Source organism: Ovis aries, chromosome 1 (genome assembly GCF_016772045.2).
Source record: "Ovis aries strain OAR_USU_Benz2616 breed Rambouillet chromosome 1, ARS-UI_Ramb_v3.0, whole genome shotgun sequence".
In the NCBI taxonomy this organism is placed as follows: Eukaryota; Metazoa; Chordata; class Mammalia; order Artiodactyla; family Bovidae; genus Ovis; species Ovis aries.
Genome location: NC_056054.1, coordinates 21,153,863 through 21,177,849, shown reverse-complemented (window position 1 = coordinate 21,177,849; position 23,987 = coordinate 21,153,863). Strand labels below are relative to the sequence as shown.

General features: G+C 49.4%; 2 protein-coding genes across 8 annotated transcripts in view; both read left to right on the top strand.

Moving 5' to 3' along the window:
• Positions 1-7,022: 7,022 nt before the first annotated feature.
• Positions 7,023-15,773, top strand: MOB3C (MOB kinase activator 3C). The gene is made up of 4 exons (XM_015091955.3): positions 7,023-7,189; positions 10,806-11,267; positions 13,232-13,434; positions 13,765-15,773. Exons 2-4 carry the CDS (start codon positions 10,850-10,852, stop codon positions 13,792-13,794), a joined length of 651 nt encoding a protein of 216 aa, XP_014947441.1. The 5' UTR covers positions 7,023-7,189; positions 10,806-10,849; the 3' UTR covers positions 13,795-15,773.
• Positions 7,023-23,987, top strand: part of MKNK1 (MAPK interacting serine/threonine kinase 1) — a 57,732-nt gene continuing 40,767 nt past the window's right edge. For 3 of the 7 annotated variants that reach the window (XM_012132271.3, XM_012132442.3, XM_012132109.3), the window contains exon 1: positions 19,210-19,289. The gene's annotated coding sequence lies outside the window, so the exon portion shown is untranslated. Of the gene's footprint in view, positions 7,190-19,209; positions 19,626-22,949; positions 23,244-23,987 lie in introns of those variants that run through there. The other 4 variants (XM_042247493.1, XM_042247489.1, XM_012132182.5 and 1 more) reach the window with 4 other exon arrangements.

Genomic DNA, 23,987 nt, shown 5'->3' with positions numbered 1-23,987 from the left:
AGTCAGCATCTTTAGCAAAAACAAATCTTTCTATCTGGACATGCATGTCTTTCCATTTGCTCATCTTATTTTGTATCCATCATGCGTGCTCAGTCACTCAATCTCGTCTGACTCTTTGTGACCCCATGGACTGTAGCCCACCATGTTCCTCTGTCCATGGGATTTTTCAGGCAAGAACAGTGGAGCTGATTGCCATTTCCTCCTCCAGGGCATCTTCTCAGTTCAGGGACTGAACCCACGTTTCCTGAGTCTCCTGCATTGGCAGGCAGATTCTTAACTGCTGAACTACCTGAGTGTATCCATCAGTGTTGTCTTAAAGTTTTTTTCATATAGGTTTGCATCTCTTGTTAGAGTTATTAGTTATTTTATCATTTTTGTTGACATTGTAAGTGGGACTTTTCTTTTTCCATTATTTTAGCTAGCTATATTTTTAATATAAAAAGCTATTAATTTATGTATATTTTTGTACTCTTCTGCCTTACTGACTTCTCCTACTGTTTATAGCAAAAATTTTAGTTGACTTCTTGGGTTTTCTAGAGAGAAAACCATATTGTCTGCAAATAATAAACGTTTTCCTTCTTCCTTGTCAACTTTTAAACTTCTAATGCCTTTCTCTTACCTAATTGCATTGGCTATTACCTCCAATATAATGTTAAATAACAGTGATGACATGGGCATCCTTGTCTTGTTTGTGACTTTAGTAGAAATAATGCCTGAATTCCCACTTCACAATTAACAGTGTTGAAAAAAATAAATATTAGTTCCCTAACTATTCCATTTGGATCTGAAAAAGATATATTTTTTCACATTTGGAAAAGTGAACTTGACTTCTATCTTATAGAGTTACTTTTAAAAATCAAGAGTGTTGATTTTATCAAATGTTTTTCTAACACCTATGGAGATGATAATTTGATTTTCACCCTAGATCCATTAGTGATGAATTTTATTATACATTTCCTATTTTTTAGTGTTTTTTTTTTAAATTTAAGTACAGTTGATTTACCATGTTGTGCCAGTTTCAGGCATATAGCAAAGTGATTCAGATATATATTTTTTTTCCAGCTTCTTTCCCATTATAGGTTATTAGAAGATATTGAATACAGTTCCCTGTGCTATACAGTAGGTCCTTGATATTTATCTATTTTACATATAATAGTTTATATCTATTAATCCTATAACTTTTCCATTTATAGTTGGTGTGTTCAAATCAGGCTCCAAATAAGATCCATACCTTGTAACTGGATATGTCTTTTAAGTCTGTTTTTTTACCTTTTATTTTTTAATAATTTTAGACACACATAGAAGTTGCAAAACTGATACAAAATCCCCGTGTACCCTTTGCCCAGCTTCCCTTAATGATAACATGTTACATAACCATAGTAGAATGATCAAAACCAGGAAGTTAGCATTAGAACAATACTATTAAAACTATAGACTTTATTTGGATTTTACCAGTTTTCATATGCACTCATTCTTCATTTGTTTCCTTTTGTGTATATAGGTCTATGAAATTTTATCACATGCATAGGTTTGTGGAACCATTGTCTGGATACAGAACTGTCAACCCAGAGAAAGTTCTTCATGCTACATCTTTTTTTTTTTAATTTACTTTATTAAAGTATAGTGATTTACAATGCAGTGTTGTGTTAATTTCTACTGCACAGCAAAGTGATTCAGTCATATATACATACACATATATATACACACACTTTCTTTTTCATATGGTTTTTCATATAGTATATGTGCTATGTCTTTATAATCACATGCTTCTCCCCAACTCTGATTCCTGGCAACCACTGATCTGATCTCCATCACTATAATTTTGTTATTTTGAGAATTTATATAAATTAAATAATATAGTACGTTACCTTTTAAGAGTGAAGGTTTTTTTTGTTTTGTTTTGTTTTTTTAGAATGCTCTTGGGGATGGGGGGGGGGGCAGTGCTGTGCAGCTTTTGGGATTTTAGTTTCCGGACCAGGGATTGAACCCAGGTGGTGGTGAAAGTGCCAAGTCCTACCCATTGTACCACAAGGGAATTCCCTAGGATTGAATTTTTCACTCAGCATAATGCCCTTGAAAACATCCAAGTTGTCACAAGAATCAGTAGTTGATTTAATTTTATTGCTGAATAGTACTCCACAGTGTCACTTTTAACTAAGAGGTTCCCCACTCGTCTCTTGTTTTCTTGCCATTTATTTACTGAGAATCTGTCTTATAGAATTTTCCTCATTCTGGATTTTGCTGATTTCATCCCCCAGCGTCATTTCACTTGTTCCTCTATTCCCACTCCTTCCTATAACTGACAGTTAGATTCCTAGTCCGAATCAGATGGGTTTTTTGTAAGGAACTCCCATCCCCACTGGCAGCTCTGAGGCAGGTGTTCCTGAACACACTTGGAGAAAGGATGCTGCAGAAGAAGGAAGAAAATGCCACGGGGACGGGGGCAGGCGGAGGAGGCTTTCCTGTAGGAGAAGGGCCTTGAACTGGTATCATACTCCAGGCAGGCAGTCTTGGAGGCTCAATGTGAGGTTCCACTGTGGCAGAGGATCGGATCGGGTTAGACAGAACTTCCTGTGCCGGCTTCATGGTGGGCTGTATGGAAGACTGAGCCTGGGATACTGGTGAACCTCCCCCCAACCCCCAACTGTCACCTCCACTCCTGAAACACTCCTGAGCTGAGAACTAACCCAAATGACTGGAGAGTGTGCAGCTGGAGGATGGGGCAATGCCTAGCAGGGCATTGGTGGGAGTCAGGTTCGAGGGAGCGGGGAGGGAGCTGTGAAATTGTCCTAAGGCCCTTATGCACCCTAGGCTTCTGCCACAGCCTCTAGAGATCTCCTTCCCAAGATGAAAGCCCTGAAATCCAGAGAGGCAAGGGCGATGCCTCCAACTCAAGAGGTGGGTGGAAAGCTGGGAAGGAGGAGGACCTTGGAGCACAGAAGAAGGTTCTCAAGAGTCAACAGGGCCCTCCTGCTCTTCTAAGGGACTGGAGCCCTCTGAAGCCCGTGTCACATGGTGAGGGGTGGTGGGTGTGCTGTGCCAATTTTGCTTACACACGTCCCTCCAGAGAAGTCAGTGCAGCCATCTAGGCAGCATGGTTGGACAGCTCTGATATGCCAAGTGTCTCTCTGTATTGTCCTGGCCTCTGCCCCACCTTCCAGTATCACAGAAACGAGTGCAATCCCTCTGCTGCACATAGGCCTGCAGGGTGCTTGAAGACAGCACTCCCAGAAAGACTGGCTCAAGTGCGCTGCTGTTTATAAGGACTAGCACATCTGATCCTCACAGCTCTTCCGTGGGAGGTATATTTTTATTACTGTTGTTGTAAGTCACTAAGTCATGTTCAACTCTTTTGCAACCCCCTGGACTTGTAGCTCACCAGGCTCCTCTGTCCATGGGATTTCCCAGGCAAGAACTGTGGACTGGTTTGCCATTTCCTTCTCCAACCCAGGGACTGAACCCACATCTCCTGCATTGCAGGTGGATTCTTTACCACAGAGCCACCAGGGAAGCAGAAATAGGCTCAGAGAGGTCACACAGAATTTTGATGCACATGCTCCTCAACCTTGTCTTTCCCCATCACATTCCCTTGAACCCTGTCTTCCTCAAACTAAAGGAAGTCCAACCATAATTCCTCTTACTGCCATGAGAGGTGGGCTTCCCTAGGGGCACTAGTGGTAAAGAACCTGCCTTCCAGTGCAGGTAGACATAAGAGACGTGGGTTCGATCCCTGGGTTGGGAAGATTCCCTGGAGGAGGGCAGGGTAACCCACTCCAGCATTTTTGGCTGGAGAATCCCATGGATAGAGGAGCCTGGCAGACTATGGTCCATAGGTTTGCAAAGAGTCAGACACAACCGTAGTGACTTAGCAGGCATACACACCATAAGAATGTCCTTTGCTTTTTCCTCAATGTGCCAGGAGGAAAGACTCAGGATGGGAGTTTCTGCCTTCTGGGCAGAGAGGGACAGAAACTGAAATAGAAACATTTTCTTGGGCTAGTGAGGAGAAGGTGAGCTCCATCAGGCTATAGAAACAGCCAGATGCCTGGTGGGGTGAACTGGGGATACTATTGCTCATTCTTGGAGGAGTGTGGTGTTGCGGGGGGGGGGGGGGGGACCATTTCCTGGCATAGGACAGGCTGGGGATTCCCATGAGGAGGTCACTCCATATCAATGGAGTCACTGGGTACAGGCCCACAGAAGCAGGAACGGGAAGCTGGTCTTGATAAGGCACTTGGAAAGGTATGGCTGGAAGATGCTTTTGTGGCTGGAAGATAGGGGAGAGCTGACGCCCAGAGAGGGGCAGAGGCTTTCCCAGAGAGACATAGCAGGGCAGGAGTCCAGGTCTGGATACCACTCCACTGCCACTTGACTCTCCCATTGAGAAGCCTGGGCTGTGCAATGGAAGAGGATATTTCCTCAACTAGGTCCTTGCTGACTCCTGCCAAGCTTCAGAGATGGCCTTAGGTGAGGACTTGTCATACTCAGGACACAGTGTCAGGAAACCATGCCTGTCCTGTGTCAATACGCAGTGCTGTGGTGTTTCAGCATGCCATCAAAGACGGCTGGAGTACCCCCAAGGACACACAGCTAATACACGGTAAAGCCAGGACCTTGTTCTCCAAGGTCTGAGTTTTCTCAGCCCCAACAGGGCCTCCTAGAAGAATAGAGTGTCTTGAGCCCAGACTGAGAACCACAGGAAGGGTGTACAGGTGTTTGCAGGATCTGGGCTATCTCTGGCTTCTCCTAATCCTTCCACGTGCCTCCCATCCCACATGCCAGCCTGTTGGTTTGTATTGAGGCAGACACCCAGGGGCTCTGTGGATAAGCTGGGAGCCTCTGAAGTTTCTTCAAAATGGATCATCTAAATTTCCCACAATTTAAGATTCTGTGCTTTTCACTCTTTACCAAGCAAACTCCTGCCTATCTCATAAAACCCAGCTCAGAGGTACAGCAAATGACCATGTATAAAGCCACAGAGGGAGTCACATCACATTCCAAAGAATCTTACAGACCATGATCTCTGACCACGGTGAAATATAATTAGAAGTCAACAAGAAAAATATAAACCTCCCATAGGTTGAGAAGCTAAAAAACACACTTCTAAATCATCCATGGGTTAAAGAGGAAATGACAATGAAATTATGAAATATTTCGAACTGAATGATAAAGGAAAGCACAAGCAGTTTCTATTTCCCTTGTAAAGTCAAAGTCCCTGGGCCCACATGCCAAGAATCTTCTGTACTCCCCACCCTCCTCCTCCCAGCTCTGGGTTCCAGGAGGCTGACCTCTATGGGCTACATCAACTGGTTTCCTTGTCCTTGGCTTCTGGTAGGATTGGCCAATGGGGAAATCTTCCCAGAAATCAGATGGAGGGAAGTGAGGCCCCTTTTCACCCCCAGTCCTTCGAGGTACGATTTGTTGTAGGCAGGGTATGCCGGTGGAGCTCAGGCCACAAATCTGGTCAGCAGTACCATCCTCAGGGCTCCCACTTTCACCTCTCCCTCCCAGCACCCCTCCAGCCTTGGGCAGACAGCAAATGGCTGCTAGTCCTTTTGTGATACGCAGTCCTTGTGGTTTTCCTACACCCTGGCTATGGCTCTAAATACTGCCTTCTTTAAACTCTCCTGGGAGCAGCCACTTCTTTGGGTATTCCATGTGTTTCCTGCTGGTAACGCCACGCTTACCAAGTGCTCACTCACTGTCAGTCCGTAACCAAGTTCTCACATCTGGATGGCTGAGCTCTGACCTTGTGTTATCTCTGTGTGTTGGTCTCCCACCGCACCCCGGGCTGACCCGTCAGTACCTAAGGTCACCACTGGGTCAGCTCCATCACCTGATCTCCCCGTCCTCAGTGCACAAAGTCACATTCAGTAAAGGGTATTAATCATGATATCAAACAAATGAAGGACTAGGTTTGAATTCCTTCTCCATACACTAGAACATGCAAATGTTCGCTTATAGAGGATCTGGGCAGAGTTGAGACTCAGATATTGGGGAAAAAAGAGAGTGGCAGCTTTAGACTGGGGCAAAAATAGGTATCCAACCAAAAAAAAAGAATCTTTAGTTCATTTTTAAGAATCCAGTGTGTTCTTATGCCATCCAGCAAGCAGACATTCCAGACACAAGAGGAGCCCAGTGGGGTATCTGTGCCATGTAAATGCCTCCTGCCCCTCTCCCCACTTGCTCCCCTCCAGCACCCCTCCAGAGTAATTTCTGCAGCCCATCTGTCTGCCTTGGCCCTCCTACTGCAGAAGTCCCCCACCCTCCCTCCCTCCCAGGGAAGAGCCTGCCTACTGGTCCCTGGGCCTGGGACCCACAGAGTGCATTCTGTGCTTCTGCAGGGAAAAGAACCCAGGTGGAAAAGTAGGGGATGCAAAACAACTCTTGAGGGGTTTGGATCTGATTAGAAGAAAGGAAGGAAAAAAGATGTTCCAAAGTGGGAATAGCTGGAACAAAAATGTGGGTGGGTGGGGGCAAAGGGTGGGAATGGGATGACTTGGCCCAGGAGTGAGGAGTATCTGCCCAGCCTGAGCCAAAGCCCCAGAGCTGGTGGGTGAGGTGAAAGTCTGATCTGAGCACTCTTGGGAGCCAGTCCTTTGAGTGCTGAGGTAATGGTTCCCAAGGCGTTCGTTCATTCATTCAGCAAATGGGTATTAAGTGCCTGCTGTGTGCCAGGCACTCTGCCAGGAGCTGAGGGTATGGGAGTGGATGGCAGATCTGACCTCTAATTGAGCTCAGCGACAAGGGAAACACAGAAGATTCCAGGAGGGCAAGGAAACCACCATTATCCATCTCCAGACAGAGCTAGATAAAATGGGTTTGTCCCCATTTTACAGTCAAGGAAACTGAGGCTGCCTCCTTGACCCTAAGAGAACCAGCTCTTCGTCCTTTGGTCCTGGGAAGCTGGGGGAGCGATATGGACTTTCCGGAAAGGCGAAGGTATTGGGAGGGGGGGTCCTCTCTCCCCGCCCCTTCCCCGCCCCTTGGCCGCAGCGTGGCGGGGCCGGGAGGGCCTGGGCGGAGCTGGCGTCGCCTTGGGGGCGGAGGGCGACAGCGGGTTCGGCGGGGCAGGCAGGCGGACACCCGAGACCTGCACGGCCGGGAACCGGCGGGAGGAGAGGACCACGCGCTGGGGATGTGACTCCGCGACCAGAGAGGACTCGCGCTAACCCACCCGGCGGACCCCGTGAGTGAGATCCCCCGGCGCCCCGCCGCGCACACAGCCCAGCCTCTCTTCCACTTTCATTTCTTCGGCTGTCCCGGCCTGGCACCATCCCCAGACGACCTGCGCCCGGAGCAGGCTGCCCACAGCCCTGGTTCCGGGGTCCGGGACTCGGAGCTGGAAAGTCAGGGTGGGGTGGGGGCGCGTCGGTTGAAGAGGGCGTGTCTTCGCAGGCGGAAATTTCAGGCCTGCTCTTCTGGGTCCTACTACCCATCTGTCCCGGCAGCTGGGCTGGGGAGATGGCGGCGTCAGGTGTTCTGGGAGAGGCTGAGGAGTGGTCGTGGGTGGCCGAGCGCCACGGGGAGGAGCTCGGAGTCCTCGCCTCGACTTTTCTCTTGGATTTCTGCTCTCAGCGCTCCCGCCCACCCCCACCTCGCTAATACACATCGCTCTACTCTAGGCTGGATTCTGGTTTCCAACTGGGGCCAGGATCCTGGGTCAGGACTGGAGGAGCGGCAGGTGTGGCCCTGGCAGGGGCTGAGTGTCAGAAGCAGGCAGGGCTCCTCTGTGGCCTTTATTTGGGAAACCCAGATGCCCACCCAGGGAGTGAGCCATCACTGGCCACTCTAGGAATGAAAGGACATCCAGAGTTAGGAAACGGGGCCCAAGAGGGGGAATAGCCGTGGTTCCAGGGAGGGGACAGAGATTCTGTGAGATAAGAGACTCACTGACTCGATGGACACGAGTCTGAGTGAACTCCGGGAGTTGGTGATGGACAGGGAGGCCTGGCTATTGCGATTCAGGGGGTCGCAAAGAGTCGGACACGACTGAGCGACTGAACTGAACTGAACTGAAAGGGATGAGAGTGGGAAGTGAAAACAGACAAGTGGCCTGGATACAAGGGCGTCTATCCATGTCCCCTCCCTCACAAGCTTTCATTTCCCCCGGGAAAGACCCAGGCATTGACATTCTGCAGCAAGAAGGTGGGACCCTAGCTCCCTGGTTAGGACACCCAAGTTGCTGTGGAGTGTGGGGGAGGCACAGTGTGTCGGGGGAACAGCAATTAAGTTGGTCTAGTGGATGGGAAGATGCTCCCCTTTTCCTTCACTCCCCTCCTTTCTCCTTATCTCTACCAGACCAGCGGCACGCAGCTAGGGCAGGAAAATGGCCCTTGACCAGTTGTCATGCCCCACCTTATCCCAGTGTCCCATTGTGCCACTGGAGATCCCCTGCTTGTGACTTGCTGTGTGAACCCAGGCTCCTAAAGTCCTCTTATGGGGCCTCAGTTTCCTCATCCATTCAAGAAGTGAGTTGGGCCAGTTGATTTCTCAGGGCTATTTCAACTCAATGATTCTTGCTTTTGAGCTTTCCACAAAGCCTGAGCATCCAGTATGTACCAGGCCTGACCTAGACTGGGAGGTGAAGCCGGTGGAGGACAAAATGACCAAAGAGTAGTCTCCACCCAAGGACAAAGAGATCAGGGTGCAGTAGAGGAGGCTATGGGAGGAGGCAGTGTTCAACTTGAGGGCGGGAGTTAAGCCCAGGGACCAGTGTAAGAAAACATACAGAAGCAGGAGTTGGGGAGCTGTTCGTGGATCAGGAAGAAGCCCAGAGTGGTGGCTCTAGGGAAGTGGGGCAAGAAAGCTAGGATGAGATGTTGAATGCGAGAGTAGGTTTGTTGGTAGCTGTCAGTGAGGGGGGATGTGCAAAGGTGGAGAGCCCAGGGACCCAACTAATTGTAGTGTGATTTTGGAAGCTCCTGCCCTAAGAATAAGGTGAATTTCTTTTTTTTTTTCTTTTTAAAAAAATTTTCTTGGCCATGTCACATAATGTGTAAGATCGTAGTTCCCTGACCAGAGATCAAACCCACGCCCCTTGCATTGAAAGCGCAGAGTCCTAACCACTGGATGGGTTCCCCAAGGAACCCACAGGAAAAAGTTCCCCAAGCAGAATTTAGATGCAGGGGCATATGTGAAGTATGGAAATATCTAGGGTCAGGAAGCTTGGGTCCCACACTGAGGACTTATTTGGGTGAGAAGTTGAGGGGTAGCAGATGGATGACCTGCCACATCTTAGAGGATTTTTTCAAGACAAGATCCTGTGGGGAGACCTGCCCCTACTCTCCAAACTCCTCTCATTTTACTTGACTTCTGCCCTTCTGGCTGTGTGTTATGTGCACAGAGAGGAATCCTTGTTTCAAACTTCTCCACTAGCTTGACTTGTTGTCTGACGTGACAACCCACATGTGCCTTTGGTTACACCCAGTTGTCACCTTGTTCCCACCCTCCTTTCCCCAAACCTGACCCAGTATTACTCGAGATGTGAGAAAGGAAAATACTCCAGTGTGAGCTCTGAGGTCAAGGTGTGTTTGTGTCAAGGCCTTTGTGGCTCTTTTTAAGGCTTAGTCTGGGTTAGCATTCAGGACTCAAATTGACCAAGGTCAAGGCCAGGTCAGAGTTCAGCCTGGAGCCAAAGCTGAGTGCTTAGCCTACTCTCAGGCTTAGTGCTTGGTCTGGGGTCAGGATCACAGTTCATGTGGCTAAATTCCAGTGGGTACCTGGGTCCCTGCATTTCCCAAGAGCACAAGCACTCACGGGAAAATGAGGTGATTACCCTGGAAGTCCCAGGAGCTTGGCCTATGAGTGACCCAGGAAACTGCATGGGCCAAATCCCTCCCTGCTGCAGGGGTCACCCAGCAATGATGGATGACACTAGAACCCAGGTCTCCTGCCTCAAAGCCTAGTGCTCTTATCATCATCCCCAAAGGCTGTTCTGCGTCTGAGATCCTTCAATTCTAAAAAGCAAAGCAAATTCTGAATTCTGGATGGTCCCAACTGGGTGATGTGACTGCATTTTCCTGCCTCCCAGTGCCAGGCACATAGTAGGAGCTCTAGGAACATCTACTGCATGTCAGGTGCAGAGGGAGGGGCCAGTGGCTTGTTCTGGTTTGGGTTTCAGGCTGGAGAGGCAGTCTTGGGATAAAAGATCTCCAGCCACTGTTGGAGGAAGTGGTGCCCTTCTAGACCTGCCACCCTCCCCCTCTCCTCCAGTGCCTGCAGTCACATTCAGAGGCCACCCAGCTGGCCATCTGAGAGCTCTTTCCTTTCAGGGTAGTAAAAGGAAAGGACATTTTTGGTAGAAAAGTCCCTCCTGCTCCCTGGGAATCCCCGGTGGCCGGATGGACTACGGGATATCCCAGAGGAAGCCAAGGGTGGGGGCTCCCCCCTCTACCCTCAGCACAATGCCGGCAGGCTTTCCCACGCTGTACCAACTGGCCCGTGAGATCCCCAGAGGTCATTTCACCCAGGCCCCTGCCTCCTGCAGGAGCCTCTGCCAACTCTAATAGTCCGCAGCAAGTCTGAGGAGCACCTGTTTGGAGCCTAGGCCCAGCCCTCTCTGAGACACAATGAAAGTGGAGAAGAAAGAAAAAAGGTGGGAGGGCTGTGGAAAGCTTGGCAGGGGGAACCAGGGGAGCTAGCAAGAGGGCAGGATACCGGACTGAAGGGAAGAGGAGGATTTAGATTCCAAGCTGAGAACTCCAGGCCAAAAGTCAAGAGGTAAGAGGCAGGATGTGGCGGAAATCAAGTCCATTTGGTAAGGACCTGACCACCGTGCTCCCCTCTGCCCTTGGCCCTGGCAGGGAATCCGCAGGTCCTGCCCTTGGACCCTTGGCCCATCCCGGCCATGGCGCTGTGCCTGAAGCAGGTGTTCTCCAAGGACAAGACGTTCAGGCCGCGGAAGCGCTTTGAGCCGGGCACGCAGCGCTTTGAGCTGTATAAGAAGGCGCAGGCGTCGCTCAAGTCTGGCCTGGACCTGCGCAGCGTGGTGAGGCTGCCGCCCGGCGAGAACATAGATGACTGGATCGCCGTGCACGTGGTGGACTTCTTCAACCGCATAAACCTCATCTACGGCACCATGGCCGAGCGCTGCAACGAGACCAGCTGCCCGGTCATGGCCGGTGGGCCTCGCTACGAGTACCGCTGGCAGGACGAGCAGCAGTACCGGCGGCCGGCCAAGCTCTCGGCGCCGCGCTACATGGCGCTGCTCATGGACTGGATCGAAGGCCTCATCAACGACGAGGATGTCTTTCCCACGCGCGTAGGTGAGTCTCGCCTGGCAGGCAGGTCAGGCTCCTTTTTTTTTCGTTTTGTTTTGTTTTCTCTGAGGCCTCTTTTTGTCTGAAGCTCGAGTGTCCCTCCAGGGACCACCCAGGCAAGACCATGATGATTCTCAGAATCATCCAGAACAAGTGCCTCAAGGTGCTCCTAGCAAGTCACCCTGTTTGGGCTAATATGACTTGCTGTGGCTTGGGAGTCTTTTCTGACTCCTGGCCCCAAGAAAGGAAAGACGATCTGGACTGGGGGCCAGACAGTAGCTCCACTGCAGTGGGCCCTCAGGACAGAATTTTTCCATTTCAGGCCAGTCAGGGAACCTTGTCTTAGCTCAGCTGGGCAGCCTGGAAGGGTGAGGGTGGGAAGGGGAGATGAGTGACATCATCCTGGCCCTGTTTCCTCACTCAAGGGCAGCAAGAGGAGGCGCTGGCTTAGAGGCTAAGTGGGCATGACCTTGTGTTCATCATTGCAGCCCGCCCTACCTGGCCTCCTGCGCATCTTTGTTAAGGTTATGGGAATCAGAGATGGGCGGGCCAGGGTGGTCAGGCCCAGAGGGGAGAAGTCTGAATGCTGAGGGCCTTGAGTCACAAATCACCACCCACATCCCTCCCCATTTGGTGGCCTGCCCTTTCCTGCACTATCATGTGCAACCCAGGTATCTTCATTTCACATGGGAGGAAACAGACGGAGAGACGGAAAATGCACTGAATCAGGAGGTACTCAGAACTTGCTCAGGTCTCATGGGACCCAGGACCCCGAGTCTAGATGTGCAGGACAAGTCTGAGGGACCTGGGCTGGGCCTGGAAGAGCTCACAGGGAGACAGGGCTCAGCCCCACCCGAGAGCAGTGAGGAAGGGGAAGGGCCTCATGGAGTGGGGTGAGTCAGTGTGGGCCTGTGTCTGAGCTCTTGTTCCCTTTTAGTTTTCACCCTCAGGCCTGTGAGATCCCAGATGCCTGTGCCTTAACTCTGGGATGACCCTGCCACAGCAGAGAAGAGGGTGTAGCCTCAAATTCAACTGTGAGGATGGGAGGCTGTGCAGAAATCATGCCTTTTTCACAGAGAAAGTCCTGAGCTTTCTCGCTGGCAGGGTCTATAGCATTTATTTGAGGTGTGCTGCGATGCAGTGCAAAGAGGGCTTGAATCCCACCTCCAGTCTATACTGATTAATAGTTACGTGGCCTTGGGCAAGTGGTTCCATGTTTATGCACTTCAGTTTTATCAAAGCTAGGGTGGCTGCCATATCCATTATCATACCAGGCTAAAGGTGCAGAAGACCCAGCACAGGGCCTGGCTCACAGATGGAAGGTTCTTGCAAGTGTTATTGAATGTTTGAAGGACTGAGAAATATCTGAATTCATTCTTGAAGATTTAGGAATTCTCAGGATTGGGTTCTGGGGCCCATTGTGTGAATGTTGCAAAGGGAAAGGAATCAGGTGGAGCTGGAGAGGCAAGTCAGGATCAGATTATGAAAGGCTTTGAGCAGCTACCATGCTGGGAAGACAGGATTCGATCCTGAAGGCCCATATTTTAAAAAGTGGGCCCCCCCAAAAAAAGTGGGCCCCGGATATTGATGAACTCCCCTTGGAATTGCATCCAACAGTATTATATGCAAGCATCTACAGATGCACATGTTTCTGGAGAGAACTGTGGCATAACTTCCATCATAGTCTCAGCAGGGTTGGTCAGTGATCCAACAAGGCTGTAGAGTCGTGTTCAGGGTGATGGGGAAATTGGAAGATGATTTGTATTTCAGCAGCAGAGAGGCACAGTGAGCTTTGTGTTTCATTAAAATGGGAAGTACGGGAGAAAGCAAACCTTGATCTCTGTTTCCCGCAGGGAAGTGTGCTAGGGAAAGAGGCCATCCTGGGCAGTGTGGGGGATGGGCAGGGTTGGGCAGAGTTTCATCAAAAGGTTGCTGATGTCCTGTATCTATCTGCCCACCCCACCCCCTAGGAGTTCCCTTCCCCAAGAACTTCCAGCAGGTCTGCACCAAGATCCTGACCCGTCTCTTCCGCGTCTTTGTACATGTCTACATCCACCACTTTGACAGCATCCTCAGCATGGGGGCCGAGGCGCATGTCAATACCTGCTACAAGCACTTCTATTACTTCATCCGCGAGTTCAGCCTGGTAGACCAGCGGGAGCTGGAGCCACTGGTGAGGCCAAGCCCCCACTGCCCTCCCCTACCAGGGCTAGCCTCTGTGAGTTTTCAGATCCTTTCAGTTTAAAGGCTCTTTAAGAAAATCCAATACCCAAGTGGATATATCAGGGGACCGCAATTCATTTAACAGTGGATTTTGTACTTTAATAGCGAATTCATTCAAGTATCAGTTTACAGACACAGGTCTGCAGCCTGGAGTTGAGGGGTGCTGGTGGCAGGCAGGGGCCTGGCTCAGACAGAAGAGTTGCCAGGCCCTGTAGTTTGGGAAGGGGCTGCCTGGTACACTGAGCTCTGACTGACCCCTCCCCACCTTGTGTCTCTGCAGAGGGAGATGACAGAGCGGATTTGTCACTGAGCCCAGACCTGGACCTTGTTGACTGTCAGATGGACCACCTGAACACAGAGTGTCCCAGGGAGGGGACCATCAGAAGTCTGGTGGCAGAGGGACCTGAAGGCCCTGGAGCCCCTCCACACACCCAAAGCCCCGGAACTTCTGGTTCTCAGGAATCTGCCCACATGTCCTCCTGACTGCTTGGGAGTGGAGAAGGGAAGAGCTTAAAGGCGGGCAGACAGGAGGAAAGGAGGAGCTAACCCCCCAGCATGAAGTCTAGAGGGTTTCTGCTCTGACACTTGACCCTTCCACGGTGCTTCCCAAGCCTATTTTGGGAGTGTGGATGTGGCTGAAGTGATGGCAAGAAAGGTGCAAGAGCATGAGCAGCTGGTCTGTGAGTGGACACAGATGAGATGTATGTATCTGTGTGTATGTGTGTGATATTGACTATGGGGTGTGTCTGTGAGAGCAAGTTGCCTTAGACCCTTCCTGGCACATGGGCCCTCCATAAGTGTTAGGTAAATGGATGGATGGATGGATGAAAGGAAGTAGGGACTAGGGCCTTCAGACCATGACCACTTAGGAATGATGACAAGTCAGTTACCCCATTTGGTGTGCCTGGCCTTGTGTGTTAAGTGCACAAACTGTGGTTGTAGATGTAGCTCCATATTTGAACCTTCCAAGCCACCATCTTCCATCAGCATGAGTTCTGGGGAGCTGGTGGGAGGTAGGAAGGGGAGCCCTATCCTGAGCACTTAAAATCCTGGCCCACCATAGACACAGGTTCGGATTTGCTCAGCCAGAGATGCTCATGCGCTGTCATCTCCCTCATTCCTCTGCCTCCAGGAAGGCCTGGTTATAGACAGCCTCCTAGGCATCAGGGGTGATCCCTCAAGTCCACAAAGGTCGTCTGTCCTTAAATCAGGAATCATACACTCCAATCTAGCTCCCTGAATCTCCAGATGTGATTGTGAGGATCTGAAACCCAGTAGAAGATAATCTTCCAACTCACAGAGCTAATGAACTTGAACTGGGAAACTCCAGAGCTTTATCTCCCATCTGGGATATTGAGGACCACAGAGCTGTGAACAGACTCTTCCAGGCTTGGAGAGCCCCCATCCTGCAAGTACCTGCCTCCTTCCTCCTTCCCAACCATCCCTGAGACATTCCAGCTGGTTAGATCTCAGAGCATAGCTATCCACAGAGAAACTGGCATGGTCATTCAGCACTTATGACTCAGCACCTCCATGTCCAGCCCTGCAAGTGAGAAAACTGAGACAGGGACAGGGCCCTCCTGTCCTGGAGATGGTGGGCTGGGGGGCCAGGATGGAGAACCAGAAGGAATCTGAGGATCATCCAGTCTCACTTACAGAAACATCCGTGGACACAGGAGGAAACTGAAACCAGAAGAGAGGTGGGAGAAATTGTCCAAGGCCTCCCAGCAAAGCTTTTGTGGAGCTGGAGTAGAAACCAGGGGTTCTGACTTTCACCCCAGGCCTGTGGATTGCCACACAGGGAGATGAGAGGCACTCCAAAGGAGTGTTTGACAGCTCTCTCCAGAACACAGCTGTTTTTTGCTTTGAGGAAGGATTTCTAGCCTGATGCCAGAGTACCCCACCACTGCTGTGGTCTGCTGGGGTTGTCTGCTGAGCCAAGCCTCCAAAATCATGCCCCTCTCCATGGCCCTGCAGCTGCCAGATCTCTGGGGAAACAGATGGGGCTCCTGGGGCCAACCAGCTGAACCTGGGACAGCTGCCTCCAGAGAAATTCCCAAGGGAAACACTGGCTCAGCAGCTTCACCAGAAATTCTGGCGTGGGGTTGGGGGTCTGTGGGGAAGTCAGAGTCTCCCAAAGAGGATTGTATATTGGGTGTTGGAGTCTAGGCTACTACCAGTGCTGATTATGAAAGGTGGGGGGAGTGGAATGGGGGCAATCTATTTTTTGTGAAACAGAGGGAAATTTTATCTTTGTTATTTTTGGTAAAATAAAGGAGGCAAACTAAAGGGCCTGGTGGGAAGCTGTGGTCTGGGTGCCACATGGCACATGGCTCCTGGGCAGGCTGTGGAAGGAACTGGGTCAGAATGGGGTAGGGAGGGCTTTGTGTCCTGAGATCCTGGGCCTTGTGAACGGCTGGCTGGTGTGGTCACATCTGGCCCAGCTCCCCAGGGTGGAGACACTGAGGTTTTCCCAGGGCTCTGAGAATTCACGACCTAGAATTCCTGGGCTAGGCTAGGAATCTTAGAGCGGGGAGGGCTGGGCCTTACCTTCGGGGAACTCAAATCTCTTTGGAGAGTCATTGTTTCAGCTCAGGGCGCCTGGCACTGGTCACTCTCACCCATCCTATTAATCTGGGTGGTCTATTGGAGCTAATGGGTTAAGGGACAGGACAGAAATACAGCCCTAACCTTAATCAGAGCAGAAGAAGGCCTTCTTAAGAGAAGGCTGTTTGTTGGGTGCTGGTTAGAGCTCCAAGTAGGGGTGGCAAGACATGGGCTGACTCCTGAGTTTATTCCCCAGGGACACCTGAAGCTCTTAGCTCAGGTCCTGCTATCATTCCACAGCCCCTTACCCCAACTGCCTAGATAAGAGTTGAAAAATAGCTTGGTTCTTAAACAGTCAGCAAAGACCCACCTAGAGCTCTTCTTTCTCCCTGAGAAGGAGACAACCTGGCTTTATGCAGTGGCTCTCCTTGGAGGCAGAGACCTGGGTTTGAGTCCCAGCCCAGCCCCCAAGATACTCTGGCACATTCTTCTCTTCTGAACCTCAGTTTCCCCCATCTCCTTCATGATCAGGTGTGGGAGTAAGGGACTTACTGATTTCTAAACTCCTGGTTACTCAGTTTGTGGATTATTCACAATAATAACAAATACTATGTGTTAGGTATGGGATTCCCAGGTGGCTCAGTGGGAAAGAGTCCACCTGCCAATGCAGGAGACTCAGGAGACATGGGTCCCATCCCTGGGTCAGGAACATTCCCCTGGAGAAGGGACTAGCAACCCACTCCAGCAGTCTTGCCTGGAAAATCCCATGGGCAGAGGAGCCTGGTGGGCTACAGTCCATGGGGTTGCAGAGTCAGACACGACTGAGTGACTGAACACACACCCTGAGTTAGGTAGAACTCTAAATGCTTGACATGTAATAGCTTGTTGAATCGTTTGTTGCCTGGCTGCCTTCCTGATGCCCAGTGTCCCTCTTTTGATTGCTGTGGGTGTCTAAGGCCCTCCACTCTGCAGCCCCTTCTTCTGGCTTACCAGAGGAGGCCCCAGTCCAGCATTCTAAAACGTGGCTTTGCTTGCACACCTCCTATGACAGGTCACTCACTACTTCCTCAATTACTAGACTCAGAAACTTCAGACTCTGGGATCACGGTTGTTCTGGAATACACCATATAAAGGTATATTTATCTCAGAACTGTGTGGCCAAGACCTGTACCTTACATGAGAATGTCTGAATACATCAGAAAGCCCTCACAAAACTACTTTGAGAAATTCAGAGAGGGATGCTTGGAGAAGACTAGACAGAAAAAGAAGATAAAAGAGAGAGCTGGGGCCTCAGCTACACAAAAGAGCCCCCCATAGGGCAAAACTTGGCAAGAGAGGATCTGGGCAGAGGCAGTGTATTGAATGTAGAAGGGCAGCCAGGCTGCATAAGGCTTTGTTTTCCTGTTGGCTCAGGAGCCATAAAAATATTTGCAGCAGGGAATAGGGAAGCGAGCCATTTGCCCCACCCTGGATCACAGCATTCACCTGCTGAGTAAAGGATGCCCCAGCATCCTTGGCCCTCATGAACACTGCAGCCTCTTGGAGGTTGTTTCCTGCTGGTTCTCCCACTGCCCCACCCCCAGGAGCTGTGTGGAGTGTATGGTGAAAGGAGCCACAGGCATGGCTGGAACTCCATCTGATGTGGGGGACCTTCCCTAAGACTTTCCTCCTCTGAGCCCCTAGAGCCCTCATCTCTGTTTAACTGAACTTGGGTGCCATATGGGCACATAGCAATTTTGAGAACTTTGGTTGGAACCTAAGCCTGAGTGACTCAGGATCATCTGGCTATTGAGTCATTCAGTTCAGTTCAGTTCAGTTGCTCAGTCGTGTCCAACTCTTTGCAACCTCATGGACTGCAGCATGCCAGGCTTCCCTGTCCACCAACTCCCGGAGCTTGCTCAAACTCATGTCCATTGAGTCAGTGATGCCATCCAACAGTCTCATCTTCTGTCATCTCCTTCTCTTCCCGCCTTCAGTCTTTTCCAGCATCAGGGTCTTTTCCAATGAGTCAGTTCTTCACATCAGGTGCCCAAAGTACTGGAGCTTCAGCTTCAGCATCAGTCTTTCCAATGAACATTCAGGATTGATTTCCTTTAGGATGGACTGGTTTGATCTCCCTGCAGTCCAAGACACTCTCAAGAGTCTCTCCAACACCACAGTTCAGAAGCATCAATTCTTCATCTCTCAGCTTTCTTTATGGTCCAACTGTCACATCCATACATGACTACTGGAAAAACGATAGCTTTGACTAGATGGACCTTTGTCGGCAAAATAATGACTCTGCTTTTTAATAGGCTGTCTAGATTGGTCATAGCTTTTCTTCCAAGGAGCAAGCATCTTTTAATTTCATGGCTGCAGTCACCATCTGCAGTGACTTTGGAGCCAAAGAAAATAAAGTCTGTCACTGTTTTCATCATTTGCCATTAATGATGGGATTGGATGCCATGATCTTTTTTTTTTTGCATGTTGAGTTTTAAGCCAGCTTTTTCCCTCTCCTCTTTCACTTTCTTTAAGAGGCTCTTTAGTTCCTCTTGGCTTTCTGCTCTAAGGGTGGTGTCATCTGCATATCTCAGGTTGATATTTCAACCTTGATTCCAGCCTGTGCTTCATCCAGCCCAGCGTTTCACATGATGGATTCTGCATATAAGTTATATAAGCAGGGTGACAATATACAGCCATGACGTACTCCTTTCACAATTTGGAACCAGTCCGTTGTTCCATGTCTGTTCCCGGTCTACCTGTTGCTTCTTGACTTACGTACAGATTACTCAGGAGGCAGGTAGGGTGGTCTGGTATTCCCATCTCTTTAAGAAATTTCCAAGCACCCAAACCTTCTAAGAAAGTTTACAGAATTCGTTCTCGTTTTTAAAAAGACTGGCAGCATTCAAAGTATTCCTCCCAAGCATGCAGAAGCTCTCGGTAAATATAATTATACCTGCTCCTTGCGCGGCCTCCTCCTTCCAGGAGCTTCCCAGGACTCCTGACAGCCAGTCCGAAAAGGTAGTGTCAGAAGGCGCCAAGCCCCGCCCCCTACCCCAGCAATCGCCCCGCCCCTCTTCCTGCGGGCCTGAGCAGTTTACTTAGTGCGTCCCCACCCTTTCCCAGCGCGTAGCCAACAGGGCGCAGGCGCAGCTCCGCCCCTCACGCCTCTCTTAGGTCGGGCCCGCCCCTCGGGGCTAGTACTACCTCTTCCGCGTCCTCGGGGGAGCGTTCTGTAGGTGGAGTGCGAGCGACGTATTCCGCCAGGAGTCAGCTGAGGTAAAGCCCAGACAGCGAGACATCTCTGCGAGTAAAATGGGGCGCCCACGGGGGAGGGGGGAGGCGGCCCGTGAATGCGTCCTGTTCCTGGGAAGGAGCTGTCGGGGCTTTCGGAACGGGCCGAGGTCAGGACCAGATTCTATTCTGTTGCCGGCCGGGCGGGGGCGGACAGCTGAAGAAGCAGCTTCTTTAAGACTCTCCTTGAGGCTCCGTCTGGGACAAGCTCTGGGCGCATCGCGTGTCTCCAGTCCGGGCTCAGCCGGCGCCTGGGTTTAGGGCTTGGGTTGTAACAGGTGTCCGAGGTCGGAGTTTAGCCAGGGGCCAGTTTGAGACTCGGTACGTATCAGGCTGTATGGCTGGGCTCAAGGCTCAGGCAGTCCAACGTCATGAATAGTTTTTCACGTGAGGAATGTTTGATATCTGTGCACTCCATTATTTTAAAGTGAACTATTTTCACTTAAAAGTTCCTGATGTGTGTGGGTCGCTGTCCTGTGAGGAGAGAGAATAGTGTGAGATACAGTCTGTCTCCTTAGGGAGTTTCCAGGCTACCTTCTCAGATGGTCAGTGGCAGATCAGAGGCCAGCGTGGGTGACAGGATTGAAATTTTGGAAATGCTCAAGTTTGGGTCAAGCATTCCTGGGTTCAGATCTCACCTCTGCCACTTAACTAGCTGTGTGCCTTCACCATGCTGGCCTCTGATCTGCCACTGACCATCTGACAGGTGGCCTGGAAACTAACTCCCTAAGGAGACAGACTGTATCTGCCACTTAGTAGCTGTGCAAGTTTTTTTCCCACCCAGAGCTTTAGCTTCTCTTCTATTAAAAGGGCACAGGAGGGTCAGTGTGAAGGTGAGTTGCAGTCCCCTAATGTGGCACCTGTCATGAATTGGGTGCTGAATATTTGGTGCATGAAATGAGTGTGATTTCTAGGAATTAGATCATTTTGGATGTTAGAAAGGCCTTGGGGGAAGAGTTAAGGTGACCTAGGTTTTGAAGCCTCAGTAGGGTTTACAGGGGGAGCTGACCTTTCAAGTTGGGTCAGTGCTTAGTGACCAGTCGTCATATGCCCAGCACTGTGCTGGACAATTCATGTCTGTTATTTCACTGGATCTTCAGCCATTGACCCAAGTGCTTTCAGCCCCACTATCCTTAGCTTCAGCCCCTCTAAAGAAGGCTTGGCTGGAGGTAATGTAAAGAGGGTTGATGTTTTGTTTTGTTTTTTAATGTGGAGCTGGGGCAGCTGGAGACTTTGGTGATCTCGCCCCAACTTCTTCCACATCAGCTCTTCCCTTTCTGTGATCCATAGTGCTACTTGAGTTCTTGACTTTGGGAGGCCTATTATGCTAGCAGATTTTGATGGTTATAGGGCCTAACAAGGGAGCCCCTCTTAAACTTGGATTGCATGAAGTTGAACCTGGGCAGTGAGTTCTGTGAACAGGAGCTGTTGGGTTCTGGCACAAACTTATGAAGATCCCATAGTAATTTAGTAACTTGGTTCCTTTTTCCTTTTCATGGGTGCCCATATGATCTTCCTGAGAAATGTTCTCAACATATCTCTGCTCAGAAACCTTGGCTAGCATTGTTGCCTACCTTATGGAGTTTGGACCCTTGACATCATGGAAAAGCCCCTCCATAATCTGTTCCCAAATCTCTGTCCTGCCCTCTTTCTCTTTGTTCTCTTGAACCTGCCCCGTATGGCCCAGGCAAAATAAACTTTTTTCTTTTAAATTTCCCTCAAGTACTCCCCTGCATGTTCCTTTATTCACTCTTCCTAGAGTCCCCACCTTCATCTTTCAAGGCCTGTGTCTCCTGTAACCTGTCACTGAAGCTTCTCTGATTCCCACTACTGGATTAGTTGCCCCCTTCCCACACCTTGAATATAGCTCTGATTACAGTATACCTTGGGACATGTCCCCCACGATGTGCTCTGAGTACATTGGTGGAAAGGGACCGTGTCTGTTGCATCCCTCCTCTGCCTGGCACATAGTAGGCCTCTGCAGTGTGTGCAGTCAGATGAGTCAGTGACATTTTTATATATTCGCTTTGGTCTCTGTTTTATGAGCTTTCAGGTTCAGAGTGGGCCTTTGTGTTCTTCCTTCTTTTTGTGCTTAAAGAGAGTCCTAGTTTAGATTGATGGTGCCCTAATTATAGGCATCAAAGTAAGAAAGTGCAGGAATCCTGCACAAGGCAGAATCCATCGTTGCTACTATTGTTTTCAGCCTCTTGCCTTGCCTTTGCTGTGAGTTCTGTTGGCAAGGAGGTGATGTTCTGTTCAGGATCCTGCACTGAATGTGTTATAGTTCACACAGGGGAAGGTGCACAGGTGGTTTACCAATCAATTGTTCTGACCTTGCCTTGGCCCCTCTCCTCTGGGAACCGGCAGCTACAATTTTTCCTTGCCAGCAGCTTCACCATCTGGAACAGGAAGGCTCTTTGGTGATTGTACAGAAATATACCTCATTGAAGGTACAGGGAGCTTGGGCAACATCTGGTTCTTCTTACATTTTACAGATGGGAAGAGGCCCAGAGAGGGGAAGGGACAAGACTGGACAAGACATGAGTCAGTGATAGATATAATATGAAAAGTGAAAGATTCTGACTCTGTTTTCTTCCAGTCTACTACTTTATAGGAAAATATTGAACATTTATTGAGTACTTATTATGTGGCATATACTGTTTTAAGTGCTTTATATGTGACATGTCAAAACTATGTATTCTACAGACTTGGAAACGGAGGCAGCTACAAATCATTCAGATCTACTTTGGGGTTCTACATGTTTGCTTTATGGGCTTCCCTGATAGCTCAATTGGTAAAGAATCTGCCTGCAATGCAGGAGACGCCGGTTCGATTCGTGGGTTGGGAAGATCCACTGGAGAAGGCATAGGCTACCCACTCCAGTATTCTTGGGCTTCCCTTGTGTCTCAGCTGGTAAAGAATCTGCCCACAATGCGGGAGACCTGGGTTCAGTCCCTGGGTTGAGAAGATCCCTGGAGAAGGGAAAGGCTACCCACTCCAGTATTCTGGCCTGAAATACTGTTTGCTTTTTAATATGGTTTCAGTGGCTGTCGTTCTAACCCATGGGGTAGAACAGTTCTTCAGGGTCACCTACCTCCATGAGGAAGTGATGTCCTCCCAGCCATGTCTTCCTATATCCTGAAGAAATGTCTTTAGATGAGTCCAGAGAGTGTTGAAAGAGTGGGTGATAGAATGAAGCAAACTGCATGAGTATTGGTGGCTCTTAGTTTAGGAATATTAGTATACTTTAAAAATTGCATGTTAAACAAGTCAGGCAGTGAGAGCAGAATTTTAGAAATTCAGTCCAGGAGCTTTCTGTAAAGTTTCTCAGTCAGTGATTCAGTTCAGTTCAGTCGCTCGGTCATGTCTGACTCTTTGCAACCCCATGGACTGCAGCACACCAGGCCTCCCTGTCCATCACCGACTCCCGGAGTTTACTCAAACCCATGTCCATTGAGTCGGTGATGTCATCCAACCATCTCATCCTCTGTCGTCCCCTTCTCCTTCTGCCTTCAATCTTTCCCAGCATCAGGGTCTTCTCAAATGAGTCAATTCTTCACATCAGGTGGCCAAAGTATTGGAGTTTCAGCTTCAGCATCAGTCCTTCCAGTGAACACCCAGGACTGATCTCCTTTAGGATGGACTAGTTGGATCTCCTTGCAGTCCAAGGGACTCGCAAGAGTCTTCTCCAACACCACAGTTCAAAAGCATCAATTCTTCTGTGCTCAGCTTTCTTTCTAGTCCAACTCTCACATCCATACATGACTACTGGAAAAACCATGGTGGCAAGATTCAATTCAAAAACACATACTGAGCTCTTTCTACATACAGGACCCTGGTATTGAGAAATATACACAGAAGAGAGCAACACATTTCCTGCCCTCCTATAAGTAATTGTCTTCTCAGAGCCTTCTCCCTCCAGTGTAGTTGGCAAGACAGGTAAGTACATAAATAACTGAAATCAGGTTGACTCTAGTAAATCTAGTAAACAAAGTAGGAGAAATCAATCCCAACATGACCAAAGGGGGTTCAGCAAGGATTCCTGAAGGTTGAAAAATTTATGCTAGGCCTTGAAGGAGGTTCATTCCTGTGAGAAAGAACAGCTTGGGCAGTGGTCTAGAGGTGGAGGTGAGGGAGAGGAATGGATTTGGTGAGGAAGGGAAATAAACTGAAATGATGAATTGTGGCCATAATGTATAGAGGTGTGAAGAGAAGAACGCTGACGTTTATCTAGTCTCTGCTTTGTGGCTGAGTATATTAGATGTATTACACACTATAATTTATTTAATCCTCTGAATCCTATAACATGGGGATATTTAACCCCAATTTTAAGAAACTGGACCTCAGAAAGATTAGAGTGATTTGCCCAAAGTCATGTAGCTCATAAGTGACAGAGCTTGGTCCAAACCTATTAGTGTTGGATTCAGAGACCTGTGTTCTTTTCACCATACTGAAGACTTCAAATGCCGTGACTGGGGCTCTGTTTATTCTCTCTTCAGAAAGGAGGTAAAGAAAGTTGGAGAATGGGAATACTTTGTTGCAGCACACAAGCTCTTTAGTTGTGGCATGCAGAATCTAGTTCCCTGACCAGGAATGGAACCAGGACCCCATGCATTGGGAGCATGGAGTCTTAGCCACTGGACCACCAGGAAAATCCCAATAGTAATACTATTGATAATTATT

What these genes read in the sequence shown, in the direction of transcription:
- MOB3C (XM_015091955.3), top strand. Translation starts at nt 10,850, where the DNA reads ATGGCGCTGTGCCTGAAGCAGGTGTTCTCCAAGGACAAGACGTTCAGG. An exon ending in TGTCTTTCCCACGCGCGTAG is followed by an intron (nt 11,268 to 13,231) that starts GTGAGTCTCGCC and finishes CCCACCCCCTAG; the next exon opens with GAGTTCCCTTCCCCAAGAAC. An exon ending in AGCGGGAGCTGGAGCCACTG is followed by an intron (nt 13,435 to 13,764) that starts GTGAGGCCAAGC and finishes GTGTCTCTGCAG; the next exon opens with AGGGAGATGACAGAGCGGAT.